The sequence below is a fragment of the Ranitomeya variabilis genome, chromosome 6, assembly GCF_051348905.1.
Source record: "Ranitomeya variabilis isolate aRanVar5 chromosome 6, aRanVar5.hap1, whole genome shotgun sequence".
NCBI classification, from domain to species: domain Eukaryota; kingdom Metazoa; phylum Chordata; class Amphibia; order Anura; family Dendrobatidae; genus Ranitomeya; species Ranitomeya variabilis.
The window spans coordinates 306,610,096-306,633,182 of NC_135237.1; the positions used below are offsets into that span (position 1 = coordinate 306,610,096).

Genomic DNA, 23,087 nt, shown 5'->3' on the forward strand with positions numbered 1-23,087 from the left:
TACTGAGCAGTTTCAAACAGTCTTATGAGTGTTAAAGATGGCAAAAGATCACTGGAACAGGCGCTCTAAGCCCATGATATACATGTTAAATGGCATAGGTTTAAAGCTATAGCTCATGTACCATATCTTTAGTTACCATGGCCTGAAATCCTTTGTCACTGATACAGTATACGGCTCTTCATACAAGTATGTCATATTTACCCAAATTATTTTGGCTGTGTTTACTTTGAGATCTTTCATATGTGCTTGCAATACAACTACTTAAAGTTTCTGAAATGTTACTGTTAGGGTTCATGGATCACACTAAATATAAATTATGATAAAGTGTGATCGCAACCCGGGGTCTACCATGCAGTGATGGAAAACTGCAGCTAGTGAACAATGGCAGAGCGAAACTTCGAGCTAGCACTATTAACACACCGAGTTAAAGGTCACTCAGTGTGAACAGAGTGCTAAGTACCCAGCCCTGATGCACCACAGAGCGGTACTAAGAAGAAAGCAGTCAGAGCTTTACCCTGTTAGACGTCACAGGAGTAAAGCAGTAATGACGCTAGTTGGGGTCCCCATATCTACCCCCAGGGAAGTATAGGCTGGTGGTTGTGCTCGCGCTGACATTCATCTGTGCTAATCGCACACATGACTTGAGTCGCCCGGAGTCAGATGCTAAGCCAAGCAGGAGTTCCCACCCTACACTGCCTGCCTAGACTCACAATCGCCATGCTATAATCGGCACACATGAACACAGAAAGTGGTAATATATCCACCAACACACATGACATTAATGATCTTCGCGTGTCTAAGCGCACTCCAGGAATCCTTTTATATGTTCCTGTTCAAGTATAGTCAGACAGGACCTTGCTCTTGGACCAATCTGGAACTGCCATGTCACCCGAGCAACTGACGACCGACCACCATTTTGGTGTAGAAATGATCTTTTGATCACACATTATTGCATTTTATCGCAATGTAGCGTTGATCAAAAAACCATAATTCTTGCATTTTGAATTTTTTCTGGTTATGCTGTTGTGTTTAGCGATCGACTTAATTTTTTTCGTATTGATAGAACGGGGATTATGAAAATTGGGATACCAGATATGTGTAGATTTGATTTTTTTATTGTTTTATTTTGAATGGGCAAAAGAGGGTTGATTTTAGCTTTTTTTTAATTTTTTTTTAATATTTTTTAACTTTTTTAATTTTACATGCTTCAATAGAAGCTGCAATAATTTGATCACATCTGCTACACACAGGCAATTACGTTAGATACCAGTGTATGGAAAGAAGCCTGTGCGAAACACAGTAAATTACATTAGATACCAGTGTATGGAAAGAAGCCTGTGCGAAACACAGTAAATTACATTTACGTGCACATTGCACTTTGTGATTCTGCAGCTTTGCACAACTCTCAGGGATTTCATACAGCTCTCAGGGATTTCCCTATGCACATGTGAGGATTCCTCCCTGAATCTATTTCCACACTTAAGCACTTTATATTACTTGCTGCAATTTTGCACGGCTTTTTTGTGTGTGACCTCCACCCATTGTTATATACATTGTTTATATATTGTTTTTGTATATTTTTTATTTTTTATATTTGTTATATATATTTTTTTTACTTTTTTCTGGCACAATGACACAAGAATTTCAGGGAATTGCCTATATTCCTTAAAGGGGAATCATTACCTTGCACATGCCCATTGGTGGCACTTATATGAATTGTGTTTATGGGTTTCCTTTTTTTATTATACATACTGTCCTGATTCGCACAACAGTCGGTTTTATTTAAAAAAAAAAATTTTTCTGTATTGCTACTATTAGTTAAAAAATATATCTTATAATTCAGGCATAGCTCATAGCAATTTGGCAATGACAACTATAGAGGTTTGCTGCAGACCTCTGGTTATCATGCTGACTCATCGATGACCCTTGATCATGTGACGGGGTCACCGATGGGCGGGATTAGCGATGTACTTCCGGTAAGCGCTAGTTAAATGCCACTGTCAGAGTTTGATAGCGGCATTTAACTAGTTACCAGCGGAGGGTGGATCGCGATTATACCCACAGCTGTTACGGAAACATGTCAGCAGTATATATCAGCTGTTATGTGTCAAAAAAGGTGCGGGCTCTGGTGCGACAGGTTGATTCCTATGTGGGCATACTATTACGCCCAACGTCAGAAAGGGGTTAAAGAATTTCAATGCATCCATAAAATTTGGATGGTATACTATGTCTCCAAATGGAATCCAATTTTTTGGTGAACACATCGACTCGAATGGGCGAGTCCTAAGTGACACATGGAAGCACCTAATGTGTTCTTCGAATATTTTTACATGCATATTCAGTCCTTGAAAAAAAATGCTCAAAATATTCGCTTGTGTGAACCTACCCACATAATGTGTAATGCTCGTGCCCAGACTGGTTGGCGTGGGCGTGCGGGGGTGTGGCCCCACTGGACCACAGACCAGATTTCCCTGGAAGGGGCATAACTAAGTAGCTTCCTAGGTGTTCGCTGGAGCCTCTGATAGTGAGGTCAGACTTGTGCAGTAGGTAGCTACCAGGTACCACTCCAGGGTGGAGTCTGACTGTGGATGCTGATCCCACCATGGGACTAGACACAGGCAGGCAGGCACGACTGTGACACTGGCTGACGGATGGGTACGGCAGAGACCCTGACAGGTAGACTGGCTTGACGGAGACACAGGCAGGCAGACGGGCATGGCTGGCACTCTGGCAGACAGGCGGACAGGACTGATACTCTGGTAGGAACTGGTATACAGGCGGGTGTATGGAAACAGGTAAGAACCTGTTCAGACTGGAGGGTATATGGAAACAGGTAGGAACCTGTTCAGACTGGTGAATATAAAGAAACAGGTAGAGACCTGTACGGCAAGTTGCTGAACAGAGGTAGAGCAAGACCAATGCAAAGCAGAACCACAGGAGGCGGAGTAAAAGCAGGAGGCGGAGTTAAGAGCAGAGAAGGCAGAGCTAATAGCAGAGGAGAAGGCAGAGATAAGAGCAGAGAAGGATAAGGCAGAGGAGGCAGAGCTAAGGACAGAGCCACTGAAGGCGGAGCCAAGAGTGGAGACACTTGAAATGGAGCGAAGAGCGGAGATGCTGGAGGCGGAGCCAAGAGCGGAGATGCTGGAGGTGGAGACAAGAGCGGGGATGCTGGAGGCAGAGCCAAGAGCAAACCGCAGAAGGCAACACCAAGAGCCAGAACCGCAGGAGGCAAAGCCAAGAGCCAGAGGGTGCAGAGCCACAGGTTGTGGCAAGCAAAGGTGAGAGGCACAGAACCACAGGTTGTGGCAGAACTGAGCACAGAAGCCCAGAACCACGGGTAGTGGCGAACAGAGCAGAGAGATGCAGAGCCACTGATAGTGGCATGCAGAGCAGAGAGGTAACGCAGATATAAACACAGCAGAGTAAGAATGGTAAACAAACAAAGAAGGAACAGGAACAGACATAGTCTAGAGTTCAGACACAGAAGTAACAGAACACAGATTCAGACCAGGGTACAACGCCCCACTGGGTGGCGTACACAAAGGCACAAATAGAACACAGATAAAGGTCTACATATTGCAGCCCTCAGAGACAGGAAACAGACACGACCTGGCAGCTCAGTAGCAAATGCTAACTGAGGGAAATAGTTTGCTCAGGCATCCTCCAATGGGTGAGGATGCCTTAAGCATCAGAGGCCTCTAGGCTATTGGCCAGGGACATCTTAGGGAGGTGCACACACTCTCAATAAGAATCTGGAGTTGCTGGCGCCGCCCCCCTAAGCACACAGCCAGGAAGTGTACACAGAGTAAGCAGCCATGGAGCACATGGCATGGAGCCGGCAGCAGACAGATCTCACAGCATGGCACTGGGTGAGTGAGTTGATGTGACAGGCAGGTGGGGAATGGAAGGCCATGCAGTGATGCCAGCAGGGTTGTTACAATGAGAAATAACAAGACCCCAAGAAGAATGACGTAGCCTTTTATGGCTTTGTAAAGCAAGAGATTAATGAAAGCCAAAATATTTTTATGTTCATGAGGTCTAAATCAATGTTTACATTTTGTCACAATTTTATTGCTTTTTGCTGCTATTTTTACTTTGCATCAAGTTTTGTATGGATGTATTGGGTTTACTTTATTGCAAAAAAATATAAGGTTAACAGTGGTTAAAAAAGAAAAAAAATCCTATGAAATATATTTTTGCATAAAAGTATTTTATTTTCACCACTTTAACGTGGGCAGTTTTACTGCTGTCTTTTATAGGTAATATAAGTCATAATTTAAAATAGAATATTGTCTCAGATGTTTTTACAGCCCTTCTTGTCAAATCCAAAACCTTCAGAAATACAGCACATAGAGACAATTACAAAAGTAATTTATAACCGCCACTGTTACTTTACCAAAGAATGTTCAAGGAAAAGTTAATTGTTGAAGACAACAGTAAAATGTTCATATGATAAATAACAAAATATCACGTTTATCAGCTAAACAACATCTCTAGTTCAGCTGAAATGTTTAATTTATTTTTTCTGTATTAATTTATGAACCATATTTTTTCTAAGCAATTACATTAGGTATTTTTTCCAGCACAATTTAATGCATTGACATAATAGGATATGCAACATAGATCAATATGACAATGGATACCCGCACTGTGCAATATTTCATTTTGTTTTGGGGCATTTGCAGAATTAATCTTTCTGTAGATGTCAAAAGAAAAATTTATGAGGAATTTGGGAAATGATCGTAAATGTTTAAACATTAGCCAACACTGGAGTACCCTGATTGATTAAGTGTTACATTAATTTATAGAAGTATTAGTGAATTTCATATTTTTTTTCTCATGTTCTGTGTACGTGTGTGTGTGGATGAGTGAGAGAGAGATTGACGGCACAATCATGTGTGTATAAGTGTTCACATAGAGTTCTTAAGCAAAAAAATTTATGGCAGAAAAAAAGTTTAGCAGAAACAGAAGCATTTTTGGTGCTGTTTTTGATTTTTTTTATCTTGTTTTTTGTCTCTTTTTGCATCACTCCTCTAGCACTGAGTCTCCGATCCATTCGAACCTCCTGTGTCATGGCGTCCTCCTGGGTATCAGGAGGATGAAGTGCCAGAGCGTCCTTCAGACAGTCAGAGAGACCCTTGCGGATAAACCCCCTCAGGGGTGTGTTTTTCCAAGAAACTTCGGCTGCCCAACATCTAAACTCTGAGCGGAACCATTCAGCCTTTCCTGTGTCACACTCATCACCATATCATCCGCCAGATGCACTCTACCAGGCTCATCATAAATGTGCCCCAGAGCAACAAAAAACAGGTTCACAGACATGCGTTCAGCAGAGGAAGAGAGAGAGAAAGCCCATGCCTGTGGGGACCCCCTTAACAAGGACATTACTACCCCCACTCTTCGCCTTTCATTTCCAGAAGCCCGGGGACGCAACTCAGAAAACTACTTGCATCCCTCCTTAAAGACCCTGAACAATTTTTTATCCCCAGAAAAAATATTGGGTACCTTTACTGGTGGTTCAGGGTCGGCTAGGGATAAAACAAAGGGACCCCCCTCCCGCGACTGCAATGGAGCAGACATCTGTAAAGCACCTGCCACATCTCTCTGCACCTGTAGGTGTGAGTGGACCAGGGCTTGCTGCTTCACAGACAGCATCTGCTAAAGCTGGAAGAGTTCATTAATCTGCCCCGAGAGAGCCTGTACTGGATCCAAGGCATATCAACACCCCCCCTCACCAGGGAGAAAAACTGTACGGTCAGCTATAATGTCATGGCTCCCGGTTATTAAGGCTGCAGGGAGGGATGCACACAGCAGCAAAGGAGCTGAGCTAAATGCCGAGTACTAACCTGGTAACCTACAGGACCTTAGACATGTGACAGAGTAGGAGGAGGTCAGGGGGCGGAGCCAGACGCCAGGAAACAGAGAAGGAAACAAACACCAGAGAATTATCAAACAAGCAAAGATCAGAGCCAGGAGATCATGAGGTACCAAAGGGAAGAGACAGGGGATTATCAGAAGCAAAGCCAGAGGTCAGAAATCCAGAATAGCAAACAAGGTAATGCACGGAGAGCAAGATAAACACAGTGCAAACCGGGCACACACTCCAAGGATCAAGCACACAGACTGAAGCAGAATGTATAGGTGACAAAGAAACCCAGCTAGGAGTGAGTCTAAATACCCCTCCCATCTTGAAAGAAAAGCCAATCATATTAACCCTGAGAGAACAGGACATTAGCCATGTCCTAACCATGACAAACATAGCCTGTGAGTATTGTCACACTGAGTTTTTTCAGGAGATTTTGGAGCAAAAACTCTCCAAAAACCCCAAGGACTTTGTAGACTCCATAAAATGAACAGAATGCACGGCAATATCAAAAGTTGGTGGCTGTGTTAGCATCTAAGGCTATGTGCACACGTTGTGGATTGGGGTGCACAATTTTCCACACAAAATCTGCATCTCCTGGCTGAAAATTCAGGTGCAGATTTGCTGCGGATTTTATGTGGATTTTGTGCATTTTTGTTGTGGAATTGATGCGGATTTTGTGCGGATTTTCTGCATTTTTTAGCCCTGCGGATTTCTATAATGGAAGGGGTCAGAAACGCTGCAGTTCCGCACAAAAGAAGTAGCATGCTACTTCTTTTGATCCGCAGCGGTTTTCATGCGGATTTTTCCTCACCATTAGCACAGCATTTTTTTTCTATTGATTAATATTGTACTGTAAATCACTTTGCGAAACTGCTGCGTTTCTGCGTGGAAAAATCCGCTGCGGATCTGCACTACTGTTGCATCATGTGCACACAGCCTAAGGGTATGTTTCCACGGTTAGTATTAGGCAGCACTTTGCTCCGTCCAAAGCGCTGCCAGATTTTGTACACTCAGTGATTCTGCATGTGCTCATTGAGCCATGCGGAATCACCGCATTCTATACATTGGACTGTGTTATTTATCTTGCAGAGACGGAGCATAACCGCAAGATAAATTGACATGCTGCGGTCTAGAAAGACGCCACATGTGCATATACACAGGGAAGCCGGAGGTGACTATTCACGCATAGTGGAGTTGGGATTTCATAAAATCCCATCCACTATGCTGTAACATCTGGCTGCCACGGATTGGACGCTGTGGCTGTATGCTGCATCCAATCTGCAGCATTTACTGACCGTGGAAACATACCGTAAAAGACGCTATGTGCACCTAACCTTGATTTGTAATATTTTAATGTGGATTTTGGAGCAAAATCTACTAGAAAATCCTTTTTAGAGAACTTAATGATAAACTACTCTAAGAATATGTCTACATGGCATCTTTTCAATCTTGTCAATTTCACATGGTACCAATTTGAAAAAGTTCAGAAAAACAGCCCTATAAAATTACCATATTGCACAATAATGTGTGAAAATGACATTGCTGTGCACATGTTCTGTCCTGTATAACATCTATTAACAGATGTAGTGATTGGAAATAGTGATGAGTAGTGTTGAGCGATACCGTCCGATACTTGAAAGTATCGGTATCGGAAAGTATCGGCCGATACCGGCAAAGTATCGGATCCAATCCGATACCGATACCCGATACCAATACAAGTCAATGGGACTCATGTATCGGACGGTATCCCTGATGGTTCCCAGGGTCTGAAGGAGAGGAAACTCTCCTTCAGGCCCTGGGAACCATATTAATGTGTAAAAGAAAGAATTAAAATAAAAAATATTGCTATACTCACCTCTCCGACGCAGCCTGCACCTTACCGAGGGAAGCGGCAGCGTTCTTTGTTTAAAATTTGCGCTTTTCTTTCCTTTACGTGAAGTCCCGGCTTGTGATTGGTCGCGTGCCGCCCATGTGGCCGGGACGCAACCAATCACAGCAAGCCGTGACGTAATTTCAGGTCCTTCAGGATTTTAAAATTACGTTCCGGCGTTGTGATTGGTTGCGTCGCAGTCACATGGGCGACGCAACCAATCACAGCAAGCCGTGACGTAATTTCAGGTCCTTCAGGATTTTAAAATTACGTCCCGGCTTTGTGATTGGTTGCGTCGCGGTCAACCAATCACAAGCCGGGAGGCTGGACACGCGCGCATTTTAAAATGCGCGCTTGTCCAACCTCCCGTGACGTCCCGGCTTGTGATTGGTTGCTTCGCGGTCAACCAATCACAAGCCGGGAGGCTGGACACGCGCGCATTTTAAAATGCGCGCTTGTCCAACCTCCCGTGACGTCCCGGCTTGTGATTGGTTGCTTCGCGGTCAACCAATCACAAGCCGGGAGGCTGGACACGCGCGCATTTTAAAATGCGCGCTTGTCCAGCCTCCCGGCTTGTGATTGGTTGATCGCGACGCAACCAATCACAAGCCGGGACGTCACGGGAGGCTGGACAAGCGCGCATTTTAAAATGCGCGCGTGTCCAGCCTCCCGTGACGTCACGGCTTGTGATTGGTTGCGTCGCCCATGTGACTGCGACGCAACCAATCACAAAGCCGGGACGTAATTTTAAAATCCTTAAGGACCTGAAATTACGTCACGGCTTGCTGTGATTGGTTGCGTCGCCCATGTGACTGCGACGCAACCAATCACAAAGCCGGGACTTCACGTAAGGTAAGAAAAGCGCGAATTTTAAACAAAGAACGCTGCCGCTTCCCTCGGTAAGGTGCAGGCTGCGTCGGAGAGGTGAGTATAGCAATATTTTTTATTTTAATTCTCTCTTTTACACATTTTTACATTAATGTTGTTTCGATACCGATACCCGATACCACAAAAGTATCGGATCTCGGTATCGGAATTCCGATACAGCAAATATCGGCCGATACCCGATACTTGCGGTATCGGAATGCTCAACACTAGCTTGTATTGGTATCGGGTATCGGTATCGGCGAGATCCGATACTTTGCCGGTATCGGCCGATACTTTTCGGTATCGCTCAACACTAATTAGGACATATTATTCAAGCACTAAAGTATACTCGGATAGCACCCGAGCATCCTTGGATAACACATTATCAGAGCACGTTCACTCAATGGGACTCAAGTATTGGAAGGTATCCCTGATGGTTCCCAGGGTCTGAAGGAGAGGAAACTCTCCTTCAGGCCCTGGGATCCATATGAATGTATAAAATAAAGAATTAAAATAAAAAATATTGATATACTCACCTCTCCGATGCAGCCTGGACCTTACCGCTGTGAACCGGCAGCCTTCTTTGCTTAAAATGAGTGTGTTCAGTACCTTACATGACATCACGGCTTCTGATTGGTCGCGTGCCGCTCATGTGACCGCCACGCGACCAATCAGAAGCCATGACGTCATCCCTCAGGTCCTAAATTCCTAGAAGGGAATTTAGGACCTGAGGGATGACGTCGCAGCTTGTGATTGGTCACGTGGCGGTCACATGAGCGGCACGCGACCAATCAGAAGCCGTGACGTCATGGAAGGCCCTAAACGCGCTCATTTTAAGCAAAGAAGGCTGCCGGTTCACAGCGGTAAGGTCCAGGCTGCGTCGGAGAGGTGAGTATATCAATATTTTTTATTTTAATTCTTTATTTTACACATTAATATGGTTCTGATACCGATTCCCGATACCACAAAAGTATCGGATCTCGGTATCGGAATTCCGATACCGCAAGTATCGGCCGATACCCGATACTTGCGGTATCGGAATGCTCAACACTAGTCCTAATCCCTATGGCTGCATGCTTTGCTGATGTTAGACATATATTGGCCAAAATATCGACTAATACCTCACATATTTTTTATGTATTTTCTGCACTTTATTCTTCAGGGTGCAGCTGGCCCCATTTGGTCTTGTAAACTGTGGTGTCTGTCCCCATGGGATGCATTTGGATGGCACTGGGCAGCCCGCCTGATTGAATAGTATGGGCGTCACTAATAAGCTGTTAAGCTGAATGCTGTGCATCACCTGTATGTGAAAAGTACCCCATATAAGCCTCTATAGTGCATTAATATACCAAGCAAACACCCGCTCCATGAGCCATGAGAGTTTTTGAATTTTTGGAGGATTTTTAAGCCCTCTTTTTGTGATTTTGATGTTCAGTGTTGCGGCTTTTAGACAGCAGCAACACATGAGAGGATTGCCTGTTTCTTGAATGACATGTTATACTTGCACGTTCGCTCATCACTAGTTGGAAACTTTAAAGCAGTTCAAAAAGTTGCATGCCCAATCTTTGAGTGGTTTCCTTTAGGAAGACGCCAACCCTCAATCCTTCTCAATATAGAATGAAAAACAACAGCATCTCAGCTACCTTTAGAATAACTGCAAACCTGCCAGAGAAGCCAGATAAGGTCAATGACCATCTGCTTCAACTGGGAAAACTTGATGGCTGCACTGATGTCTAAATAATGTCATATTCACTTACCCTAAGGGTAAGTAAGTACTCATGTAGTTTTTTTTGAGATGTTGGAGCAGAAACAGAGTGCAAACTGACCAAATTATCATACAGAAAGTCAAAACTGTTCAAAAACTTGGAGTTTCTGCTTAGTTTCTGCTCTAAAAATCTGCAAAAAGTGTGTTACCAATGGTTTTCTTGGTGACTGTGGTCCCAGCTGCCCTGAGATCGTTAACAAGTTTCCCCCTTATAGTTTTAGGCTTATCGCTCACCTTCCTCATGATCAAGGATACCCAACTAGGTGAGATTTTGCATGGTGCCCCAGATCGATGTCAATTGACTGTCATTTTGTATTTCTTCCATTTTCTTACCATTGCACCAACAGTTGTCTCCTTCCCACCCAGCATCTTACTTACGGTTTTGCAGCCCTTTACAGCTTTGTGCAGGTCTATGATCTTGTCCCTGACATCTTTAAAAAGTTATTTGGTCTTGCTCATGTTGTAAAACTTAAAGTCTGACTGATTAATTGAGTCTGTGGACATGAGACTTTTATAAATGCTACTAAGTAAGACAGCTGTTTTTAATGCAGGAAATTAGTTGATTAGGAACATCTACCTGGTCTGTTAGAGCCAGAACTCTTAATAGTTGGTAGGGTATCAAATACTTATTTTTCACTGCAAAATGCAAATAAATTTATATATTTTATACAATGTGATTTTCTGGATTTTATTTTTGGTATTCTATCACTCAATGTTAAAATTAACCTACCCTTAAAATTATAGACTGTTAATTAGTGTTGAGCATTCCGATACCGAGTTCCGATATTTTTGTGATATCGGAAATCGGAATCGGAAGTTCCCAGTGTATGGTTCCCAGGGTCTGGAGGAGAGGAGACTCTCCTTCAGGCCCTGGGATCCATATTCATGTAAAAAATAAAGCATAAAAATAAAAAATATGGATATACTCACCCCTCCGGCGGAGCCTGGACCTTAGCGGTGTAACCGGCAGCCTCCGTTCCTAAGAATGCAGTGAGTTTAGGACCTGCGATGACGTCGCGGCTTGTGATTGGTCGCGTGAGCGGTCACATGAGCGGTCACGCGACCAATCACAAGCCGCGACGTCATCAAAGGTCCTTTACTCAGCATTCTTAGGAACGGAGGCAGACGCTTGGACCGGTGAGAGCCAGGGGCCGTCTGAGGGGTGAGTATATCATTTTTTTTTATTTTTATTCTTTATTTTATACATGAATATGGATCCCAGGGCCTGAAGGAAAGTTTCCTCTCCTTCAGACCCTGGGAACCATTCTGATATTTTGTGTCCCATTGATATGCATTGGTATCGGGTATCGGTATCGGCGATATCCGATACTTTTTGGGTATCGGCCGATCCAATCCGATACTGATACCTTTGCATATCGGAAGGTATCGCTCAACACTACTGTTCATGTCTTTGTCAGCGGGCAATCTTACAAAATCAGCAAGGTATCAAATACTTATTTCCCCATTGTATATTTGCAAAATTAAAATGTCATTCACCGTTTTGCACCGTTATACACCCTTTACACCCATTACCATTTTCAATATTGAACTCTGATAAGAAAAAGTTATGCTAAAAATGAGAGTAAAGACTGAACATCAGAATTGGTGTAAATAGTTTCATGAATAAGTTCAATGGTCATGTCAGTGGTCTGTGGCCACTGGAAGAGACTGGGAGAACCGCTGCTTACCTGAATGCATCACTGGCATCTAACCTGAGAGCATCTTCGGCTCTTCTTCTGATTAGCAAGCCTGGCAGAATGTCACAGTTTACAAAGGAACATGTGCTACAGAGAAAGATGATTTTTAAGCTTGCTTAAAAATAATTTCACCAGACAAACTATGTGTTATGGCAGGCGGAACGCATCAAATAATTATAAGGATGGTATAAGGTGCGTTCGCTGGTAATGGCAGACAGTATACGGTGGTATAATGTGAACACACATGGGTTAGCTTCACCCGGTATGTAAGAAGCGGACCCTGTTGCATCATAGGGCTGCAATACCGCAGAGAGAATGCTAGTATTTGGTCACAGGACTCTGCCCCAAGGTCACAGGGTTAGAGTCCCTCTAGACCACTAGTGCTCGGCGCCACAACTGTGGTGCCAGGGAAAACCTAAATAAAGATACCCGCACTGAGTGAGTACAGCACCGCTCTGGCAGACCCCACTAACCACCCTAAATAGGGCCAGGAAAGGGCACTAGTTGCGCAATGCGCCACACTGGCGGTCGCTGCTTAATAGACGCTGTGTACTTGTGTCTAGTGCTGGATGGCACAGACTGGCGCTAATTAGTTCATTCACCAAAGTATTCTCAACAACACTAGGGATGGGAATGATTAAGGAGCATTCACCAGATTCAGTCATACATACACACACACACACACACACAATTTCTGATTTATACTAGCGAATGGCCGAGTGGCCATGCAAACCTTTTATATTTGTAGCTCTCCAGGACCTTCCCAGTGGTCAAATCTGAGCTGCTACAGGACCTGAGCATGTGACCCCAACCTCCAATGGGAGGTTGTCCCGTGGGCATGCTTAGTAGAAGAAAATCAGGACTTAGTCCCTGGAACGTCTGCTCACCGCTGATCAGTGCTGGTTACAAAGGCAGAGCCTGGAAATGCAGCAGTAACCAAGTGCACAGTATCTGCTTGAGCCAGACGCTGGGATTGATATCTCTGCTGAGCAGGCTCCACTGCGGCTGGATGAGATTGGGAGACAGAAGCAGACATGGTTCGAGATTCCCTCTTTGCTGCGGCGGGAACTCAACACCTAATACTATGAGCATTAAAACAGGTCGATCATCAGCAAATAAACATTCTCAGCTTAGCTTATTCCTAGTTATGAGCATGTTTGAATGAGCACTAATTCCACTAGTAAATTGGAATGAGAGATAAATAAGATATTTATTTTACTTACCAACGTCTGACATTTCAGGGACAGTTGCAGTATAAATATCTTGGTTAAACTTTGGTTCGTTGTCATTGATATCATGAATCTTAATTATAAACTCAGATTCTGGTTCAACTTGTCTTCCTGTTCTTTTGTCTATTGCTTTGGCTCGAAGAACATAGGTTGACTTTTCTTCTCTATCCAATCTCTTTGCAGCTTTGATATCTCCAGTATTTTCATCTATAATAAAAGCACTGCCGGCTCCATCTCCCGATAAAATATACTTTAAATTACCTTCTCCTTTATCTTGATCTGTGTACAACTGAGGGAAAAAAATATTTAGTAAGTTATTCTACCGAGCTGAAAAATAACTGCCACATACAGAATACTAAATGTTCCCTAGTGTCCAGTTACTAAACCTTCACCGTTCCCTTGCCTGAAAGGGTATAATCGATGAATATTTGGCACCTTTAGTTCTCATCAATACGTTTGCTCACCTCAAAGAACATTGTATAAAATTCCTAACAAAATAAGGCATAAGAAGCAGTCATAATCTACTGGAAGTCAAAAGTGCTGATACCTCTTTACTCTAAGCATACAAAGCTTCACCATCCATAACTGGTAAGTTAATGAACAAACATCTTGGTAACTATTATATTTAAGAAGAGCTCTGCTATGTTTTAGAAAAAATAAAGTCTCAAAATGTAACAATACATAAAAAGTATTTTAATCATGGCTTTGTAATATACTATAATAATATTTTTTTAAAAACCCATATATACAACATTTCATAAGCTGTAAAAAATATATGCCTAGAGCCATTTCACACATGCAGCACATGGCACTTGACGTGTGGCAGTGTGGATTTCTCCATAATGCCCTGCAGCAATCTTATCCCATGATGTAACACAGTCAATAAGGGGGCTATTACATGCAGTGTAGAACATAAGGGCTGGCCAAATAATGGCATTTTATGACTCAACTGAATAAGGATTGGAGAGCACAGAGCACATAGGATAGTGATAGATAAAGGCCTAATGTGATTTTGGTGTACTACTTCAGTGCTGATGTATCAGATTAAAAATTTGAATTACAGTTTTAATCTGAAATTAAAAGTCCAAAATTCAAGAGAGAACTACTGAAGCAGTATCATTATCACCACTCACTGTGACTGTAAATTAATACATCTGAGATATACAGATGCAACAACTTCTTAACAAATTTTTTTTTTTAGCCCCTCAGTGAAGGAGCCAATTTTGACCTTAACCCCTTACTGACCTCGGACGAGGTCAGCTCCCCTGCTTTGATGCAGGGCTCCGCGGTGAGCCCGCATCAAAGCCGGGACATGTCAGCTGTTTTGAACAGCTGACATGTGCCCGCAATAGCGGCAGGTGAAGTTGCGATTCACCCGCTGCTATTAACTAGACAGAGGCATTTAACTACCGCATCCGGCCGGGCGGCCGGATATGAGCGCATCGCCGACCCCCGTCACATGATCGGAGGTCGGCGATGCTTCTCCATTGTAACCATAGAGGTCCTTGAGACCTCTATGGTTACTGATCCCCGGCAGCTGTGAGCGCCACCCTGTGGTCGGCGCTCACAGCACACCTGATATTCTGCTACATAGCAGCAAACAGCAGATCGCTGCTATGTAGCAGAGGCAATTGTGCTGTGCCTGCTTCTAGCCTCCCATGGAGGCTATTGAAGCATGGCAAAAGTAAAAAAAAAAAAGTAAAAAAAAATGTGAAAAAAAAAAAAAATATAAAAGTTTAAATCACCCCCCTTTCGCCCCAATCAAAATAATCAATAAAAAAAAAAATCACACCTACACATATTTGGTATCACCACATTCAGAATCGCCCGATCTATCAAAAAAAAAAAGCATTAACCTGATCGCTAAACGGCGTAACGAGAAAAAAATCGAAACGCCAGAATTACGTTTTTTTGGTCGCCGCGACATTGCATTAAAATGCAATAACGGGCGATCAAAAGAACCTATCTGCACCGAATTGGAATCATTCAAAATGCCAGCTCGGCACGCAATAAATAAGCCCTCAACTGACCCTGGATTATGAAAAATGGAGACGCTACGAGTATCGGAAAATGGAGCAATTTTTTTGTTATTATTTTTTTTTTTTTTAGCAAAGTTTGGAATTTTTTTTCACCACTTAGGTAAAAAAATAACCTAGTCATGTTAGGTGTCTATGAACTCGTAGTGACCTGGAGAATCATAATGGCAGGTCAGTTTTAGCATTTAGTGAACCTAGCAAAAAAGCCAAGCAAACAACAAGTGTGGGATTGCACTTTTTTTGCAATTTCACCGCACTTGGAATTTTTTTCCTGTTTTCTAGTACACAACACGGTAAAACCAATGATGTCGTTCAAAAGTACAACTTGTCCTGCAAAAAATAAGCCCTCACATGACCAAATTGACGGAAAAATAAAAAAGTTATGGCTCTGGGAAGGAGGGGAGTGAAAAACGAACACGGAAAAACGAAAAATCCCAAGGTCATGAAGGGGTTAAAGCCAAGCCAAATTTTACAATTCTGACCAGTGTTAATTTATGCGCTTATAAATCTGAAACATTTCAACATATCAATCTGATTATGAGATCTTTTGGGAGGAACATATTAAACTGCGTGATAGTTGTAAAATTTCTTCAATATGAGTTGCGTTTATTCATGAAAAAAAAGTAAATTTGGCAAAAATTTTGAAAATTTAGCAATTTTCAAAATTTTAATTTTTGTGCCCTTAAATCAGAGAGTTATGTCACAAAAAATAGTTAATAAATAACATTTTCCACATGTCTACTTTATATCAGCATTATTTTGGAAACATATTTATTTTTTGTTAGGAAGTTATAAGGGTTAAAAGTTGACCAGCAATTTCTAATTTTTACAACAACATTTACAAAACAATTTTTTTAGGGACCACATCCCATTTAAAGGGGCCTATATGACAGAAAGTACCAAAAAGTGACACCATTCTAAAAACTGCACCCCTTAAACTGATTAAAACCATATTCAAGAAGTTTATTAACCCTTCAGTTGCTTCACAGAAACTGAAGCAATGTGGAAGAAAAATAATGAACATTTAATTTTTTTCAGAGAAAAAATAGTTTAGACTCTAACTTTTATATTTTAACAAAGGTAACAGGAGCAAATGGACCACAAGACTTGTTGTCTGTGAGGTAATTATACTGTTTGTGTGCATGGCAAGTCTTGGAAGGGAAGGAGCTCCATTTGACTTTTTGAATATAAAATTTGCTGGAAAAATTAACGGACACCATGTTGCATTTGCAGAGCTTCTGATGTGCCGAAACTGTGGAAACCTCCCACATGTGCTGCCATTTTGGAAACCACACATCTCAAGAATATTATCCAGGGGTATAGTGAGGATTTTAAACCCACAGGTGCAAAAAAGAATTTGAAAACATTAGGTTGTCATATTGAATACGTTGTCATTAGTGTTCAATGCAAGTGATCGCTACTCCATTTTGCATCGGGTGTTCATGTATGCACCAAGTTTCTTGGGTGCTCAAGTGACATGCTCAGGTCATAGTCTAGTATGTTTAGTGACCAGGGATTCCCAGCCAGTCTCCCATGCTGGTACTTGCCCAGCCTCAAGCTGCTTAGCATTTGCGATCTAATGAGGGCAGGCACATTCAGCTTAGAGTGGCCATTGACAGTATGACAGTAGTATGTTTAGCGGCTGTTAGACACCCTTGAAAAAAATGCGGGTATCCGTCATACACTGTGCATACTTGAGCACCCCATGCCAACTTGAGTAGCGAGCATTTGCGCTCAACACTAGCTGTCATATCGTCATTTGTGATGTGCGAATACAGTATAACTGGCACTATTCGTTACTCGCACAAATAGTACGGTATTCAGACTATTCCTTACTAGGCAAGTAATTTGGTATTCACCTTGGTATATTCGAGTGACCTGCCCAGCATGTTTGGAGCTATATTTGCAGCCAATGAACATGCAGGGCTGGCTCGCCAATCACAGTTATGCCAGCGCCATCTTTGATGTGGCATTACTGTGATTGGCTGGCCTTCCAGCATCATAGAAAATATTTAAAGGGAACCTATCACCCCGTTTTTTAAAGATTAGATAAAAATAGTGTGAAATAGGGGCAGAGCTGGGCTTTACATTAGTGTTATGACCCCAATGGCGAGGGTCTCAGAGAAACAAGTAAGTCTGCGACGTACAAAAATCCAGCTCATAGGGCAGTGGTAACTGGGTTGACCATATATCTACTCCTAACGCCAACACTAGCAGTAGCCGGGGAACATGCCTACGTTGGTCGCTAGATGTCTCGCGCCAGCCGGAGGACTAACTACCCCTAGAAGAGGAAAACAAAGACCTCTCTTGCCTCCAGAGAATAGACCCCAAAAGTAGGATAGTAGCCCCCCACAAATAATAACGGTGAGGTAAGAGGAAATGACAAACACAGAGATGAACTAGATTTTAGCAAAGAGAGGCCCACTCACTAATAGCAGAATGTAGTAAGATAACTTATATGGTCAACAAAAACCCTATCAAAATCCACACTGGAGATTCAAGAACCCCCGAACCGTCTAACGGCCCGGGGGGAGAACACCAGCCACCCTAGAGCTTCCAGCAAGGTCAGGAAACAGATTATATACAAGCTGGACAAAAATGCAAGCAAAAACAAATAGCAAAAAGCAAGAAAGCAGACTTAGCTTAATCAAACAGGAACCAGGATCAGTAGACAAGAGCACTACAGATTAGCTCTGATATCAACGTTGCCAGGCATTGAACTGAAGGTCCAGGGAGCTAATATAGCAACACCCCTGACCTAACGACCCAGGTGAGCATACAAGGGATGAATGACATACCCAGAGTCAAATCACTAGTAGCCACTAGAGGGAGCCAAAAGGTAAATTCACAACACATTAGTGCCTTTTTGGAGCCTTTACACCCCCGTTAGGCTGCCGAAATACCTTTGTGAAGTGTCCGTTTTGTCCTGTCACTCAAGTTGGTCAGGTCGGATGGGCGTGGTCACAGCGCTGTTTCTCCCCCAGATCAGGCTCATCATTACGTTGGTGGCGTAGTGGTGTGCGCATGTCCAAGGTCCCGAATCCTGCACAGGGGTGTGAAAATAGCAGCGATGTCCGTTATTTCATTGGTGGTCGGTGGGCGCGGCCATCTTGCTTTGGCCGCGCGTGCGCAGAAGCGGCGCTCCGCTGGCCGCGGCTTCAGGAAAATGGCCGCGGGCATCCGCGCGTGCGCAGATGGCTATCGCGGCGGCCATTTTCGTGAAGCCGAGATGCGAACTCTGCTTCACGAAAATGGCCGCCGCGATAGCCATCTGCGCACGCGCGGATGCCCGCGGCCATTTTCCTGAAGCCGCGGCCAGCAGAGCGCCGCTTCTGCGCACGCGCGGCCAAAGCAAGATGGCCGCGCCCACCGACCACCAATGGAATAACGGACATCGCTGCTATTTTCACACCCCTGTGCAGGATTCGGGACCTTGGACATGCGCACACCACTACGCCACCAACGTAATGATGATCCTGATCTGGGGGAGAAACAGCGCTGTGACCACGCCCATCCGACCTGACCAACTTGAGTGACAGGACAAAACGGCCACTTCACAAAGGTATTTCGGCAGCCTAACGGGGGTGTAAAGGCACCAAAAAGGCACTAATGTAAAGCCCAGCTCTGCCCCTATTTCACACTATTTTTATCTAATCTTTAAAAAACGGGGTGATAGGTTCCCTTTAAAGGCTGCCAGCAACATATTGCTCACATTGCAGCCAGAAACAGTGTAGGGAGAGCTTAGTTTGAGCATAGGGACAGTGAATGTAGTGTAGTGAGAGTGATAGGAGTTTATACAGAGTGTTCATTCATTCCAAAAAGCTCTTTTAAGAGCTGAAGATTGTGAAGAAATTAGATTACTTGTTTGTTAGGTGGGGATTTCAGTAGTAGTGAGTGATTTAATAGGAGAGAGGGAGGATGGGTGAAAGGCAGGCATGTGGATGGGTGTTTTGTTCATTGCAATGCCATGCTGCAGATCTCTGCTATTTTCCACTGTGCAGTATTATAGTTATTATTAGGAACGGCTAATTTGTAGAAGGAAATAAACATCAGGTAGTAACAGCATATACAAAACAATTTTTTGGGGAGCTACATAATATTCATATCTAGCAGCCTATTCTTTACTTTTTCACACAAAATAATACTGGTCAGTGCCAACAATAGTAAAGAAAAAGGACCAGCATATCTAGACTAGTGTGAACAGGCACCAACCAAAAAAATCATGTAAACAACAAATGGTAAGGTTGCACCATAATATACAGGGAAGGATTACTCTAGAATATTGACACGGCATTGCTGGAAATAGGAAAAAATGGAAAAAAGCGCTATATAATGTACACATGACATATTTATCTGCAAAAATTGCTATGACAAAAGGAAGGTATTTCGCACTTAGATTGGCCAATATATGTGAGCCCAATTGCCACATCGAGACGCCCTTTGTAAATTAGGTCCCTTTCCTGATATGTCACCTTTCCTGGGCAAAAAAGCCTACAATTTATGGGGCAGGAAAGGATCACCTAATCTGCTTAAAATCATCTGTGGCTAATGGGAGTGGGAGTGCACATGTCCAAAAAGCTATGATTCAATAGAGAAAAATGACCAGCACATCTAGACTAGTGTAAACAGGCGCCAACCAAAAAAAGCATATAAACAACACCCACAGATAATCTTTTCTGATGTGACCGTCTCATGAAAATGGCTCAGATGGAGGACATTCCCCTCTGAGTTGCACCTGGTGTGCTTGGCCATCCCTTGTAATCCTTGTGGGTCCTTGTGGGTGAAAAGAGTTTGTATCCCTGCCATAATGGCCCTCTGGCATGCATGCACTGAAAATGTCAGGTCTGCTTCCAATATGAGAGAAGCAAATTTCATGGTGGACAAAATGTCTTTCACACAAGGGTCTTGGGAAAGGCATCTGGACATTGTTGGCTCCCTACAATGGCACAATGGCTCCTCTGCTCGCACATTAACTCTCCTTATCTGACCCTAAATGGCTCTATAAAAAGGATAAAAGGTAAGAAAGACAGACAGAAGCAAAAAGTACCAAAAAGAGATATTTTCTGGTTGCATCCTATATTAAGACAAATCAACATTGCTAAGAAAGAATCAAAAGTCTTTGTTGCAGCGTTCAATGTCTCTCTATATATATATAATTGCAACCCATACACTTAAATAACTCCTTAATTAAACAATTAAACAAACGTACAAAAGCACTTTGCCTAACAAAAAATGGTGATTGCAAGAACACAGCTCAATAACTCAATGTAATTGCATCATATCCCAGCTTACCACATATAAATGTATGGCATATAACCATGCAGGCAGTGTATTAATTAATGCTTTGTGCACATAATTATCCATGTATGCATTTTACAAAAAGGGGGGTTCTTCAATGATTATATCCTTTATTAGGGCAAGACCAAATCAACAATGCGAAAAACATCCTTGCCAGGCATCAATGCCCCACCTGTACACTTAAGAAATGGATTATCTCGAAGTGGCCGATCCAAATGAGGAGCCCTCGGAAACCACCCACTTTGCCTCCATGCAACGATGTTACTGGCCAAGAATCACATTTTTGGGAAAATTGTGCAATTCTGGAAAATTCAAATGACAAATGATCCTATAATCTCTACTGTACATTGTTAAGACAGTTGCCTGTTTACAGAAAGACTATCGTACTGGTCACAAAATATGCCTAGAAAGTTCCTCCCTAGAAGTCTATTATCTATGTCTATTGTCTAAATGACTGGTGGATAATAAATCTAAATGCTGTTAACCATAATTATGCACAGAAAAAAAATAAAAAGATCTACTATAAAATAAACTAACACATTTGGAAAAAAAAGAATATTCATTAATTTCTTATAATGTATTAGAACTACATTTCAGGTACACTTGTACTGATGAGCATTAGTATCAGATAATTTGGGTCTAAACACCTGACACGCCACCGATAAGCTGCTAGCAGCTCTGTCAGCGGTTAAATATAAACAGTAAATATAAATGTGGCAAAATGGAATCCCACTGCTTCCTTAAGCTGATTAGTGTGTACTCTAGGGAAGTGAAAATCAATTCTCATATCCTGCTATTTATAATAGCCTATACCAGCAATTAGCTGACTATATGCACTGAGCAAAGATGGGTGTTGGACATGACTTACTCACTTATTATACTAGCTGATTCTTCTATTCTTCTTTTCTACTCCTTCTTCTCTCATAACCAATAGTCAGAAGGCACTTTAACGTTTCTATAGAGCCTCAACTTTCAAGTTTGCCTCTGGTGTTCAATGTTTGCCAGCAACATTCTATTGTTCCTGCAGTACCATGAACCAGACCTTAAAGGGAACCTGTCACCCCCCCTTAGGCGTTTGTAACTAAAAGAGCCACCTTGTGCAACAGTAATGCATTCTGACAAGTTGGATCTTTTAGTTCGGGTCCCTGGCACTACTGAAAAAATTGTTTTTTAAATTTGTTCCTCGTGCCGTGAAATCGCCAGGGGGGCAGGTCTTTCCCCCCTAATCAAGACTCTCCACAGCCATCAATAATGGCCTCTGAGCGCCGGGCGCCACTTCCTCTTCCTTCATTAGCGTCCCCGACACCTGCGCAGTTAATTTTTTTTCAGGCATGCACAGTTGCGCTGAACTTCGAACTTACAGGGAACGCTAATCGCCCCTCTGGCGATTTCACGGTATGAGGGACAAATTTAAAAAACGATTCTTTCAGCATTGCCAGGGACCCTTTTGTTGGTCTATATGTTTATGGCTCTTTTGGCCTTGGGGACATCTTTATAGGTTTTTATGTTCATGACAGTGTAAATTTTGTCCCATTTATGCAAGTTAGATTAAAATAGAAACTTCCAGAAATGTATTTAATATATTATATCCAGCTAAGGAAAACTATAAGAACCCTTCTCGAGTCTAAACATCCTGTACCTAAACATATTGGGAACTTAATTTGTAATCCCAACAATGAGACTATTTGGAAAACAAAAATGATATACAATTAGTTCAACCAAGATATGGGAAAAAATGTTTATCTCTGACAAACTGGGAAAAGGACTTAAAGAAGTCCTTTTCTATTGACCAATGGAAGCAATCTCTGCTAATAACCTATTCTTCTATTATTCTGCTCATCACTACATGAATACTATTTCAAAATGGAATCTAGGTGGCATCTCATGCCTAGCAGACTAAAGGCCCCGTCTCACTTAGCGACGCTAAAGCGATCCCGACAACGATACGACCTGTCAGGGATCGTTGCTGCGTCGCTATGTGGTCGCTGGTGAGATGTCAAACAGTGAGATCTTCCCAACGATCGCTGCTGCGATCTCACTGTTTGACATCTCACCAGCGACCTGTAGCGACCTGTACAACGATGTCACATGGGAGCTATTATGATGATTCAGTGTCTGAGTCATCAACGAGGTCGTTGGTAAGGTGTCAAACACAGCGATGTGTGCTACCCAGCGGGACCTCAATGATCAAAAAAAGGTCCAGGCCATTCCGACAGGACCAGCGATCTCACAGCAGGGGCCTGGTCGCTGCTACGTGTCACACATAGCGAGATCGCTACTGAGGTCGCTGTTGCGTCACAAAACTTGTGACTCAGCAGCGATCTCACTAGCGATCTCGCTTAGTGAGACGGGGGCTTAAGTAAAGCTTTTACTAATCACTCTCCATATTGCTAGAGAGATTGTGGATGCAAAGCTGACCGGATTTATTTATTTTGATTCTGCCCTAAAATCCGTAATTT

General features: G+C 42.8%; 1 protein-coding gene across 2 annotated transcripts in view; it reads right to left on the reverse strand.

Annotated features, from left to right (window-relative positions):
- LOC143782355 (cadherin-9-like) overlaps nucleotides 1–23,087 on the reverse strand; it is a 343,076-nt gene that overhangs the window by 253,299 nt on the left and 66,690 nt on the right. For both annotated transcript variants that reach the window (XR_013216937.1, XM_077269717.1), the window contains exon 3: nucleotides 13,289–13,583. Coding sequence is in view for 1 of the 2 variants with exons in the window: in XM_077269717.1 (XP_077125832.1) it covers nucleotides 13,289–13,583 (295 nt within the window). In the remaining variant the exon portion in view is untranslated. The remainder of the gene's footprint in view (nucleotides 1–13,288; nucleotides 13,584–23,087) is intronic.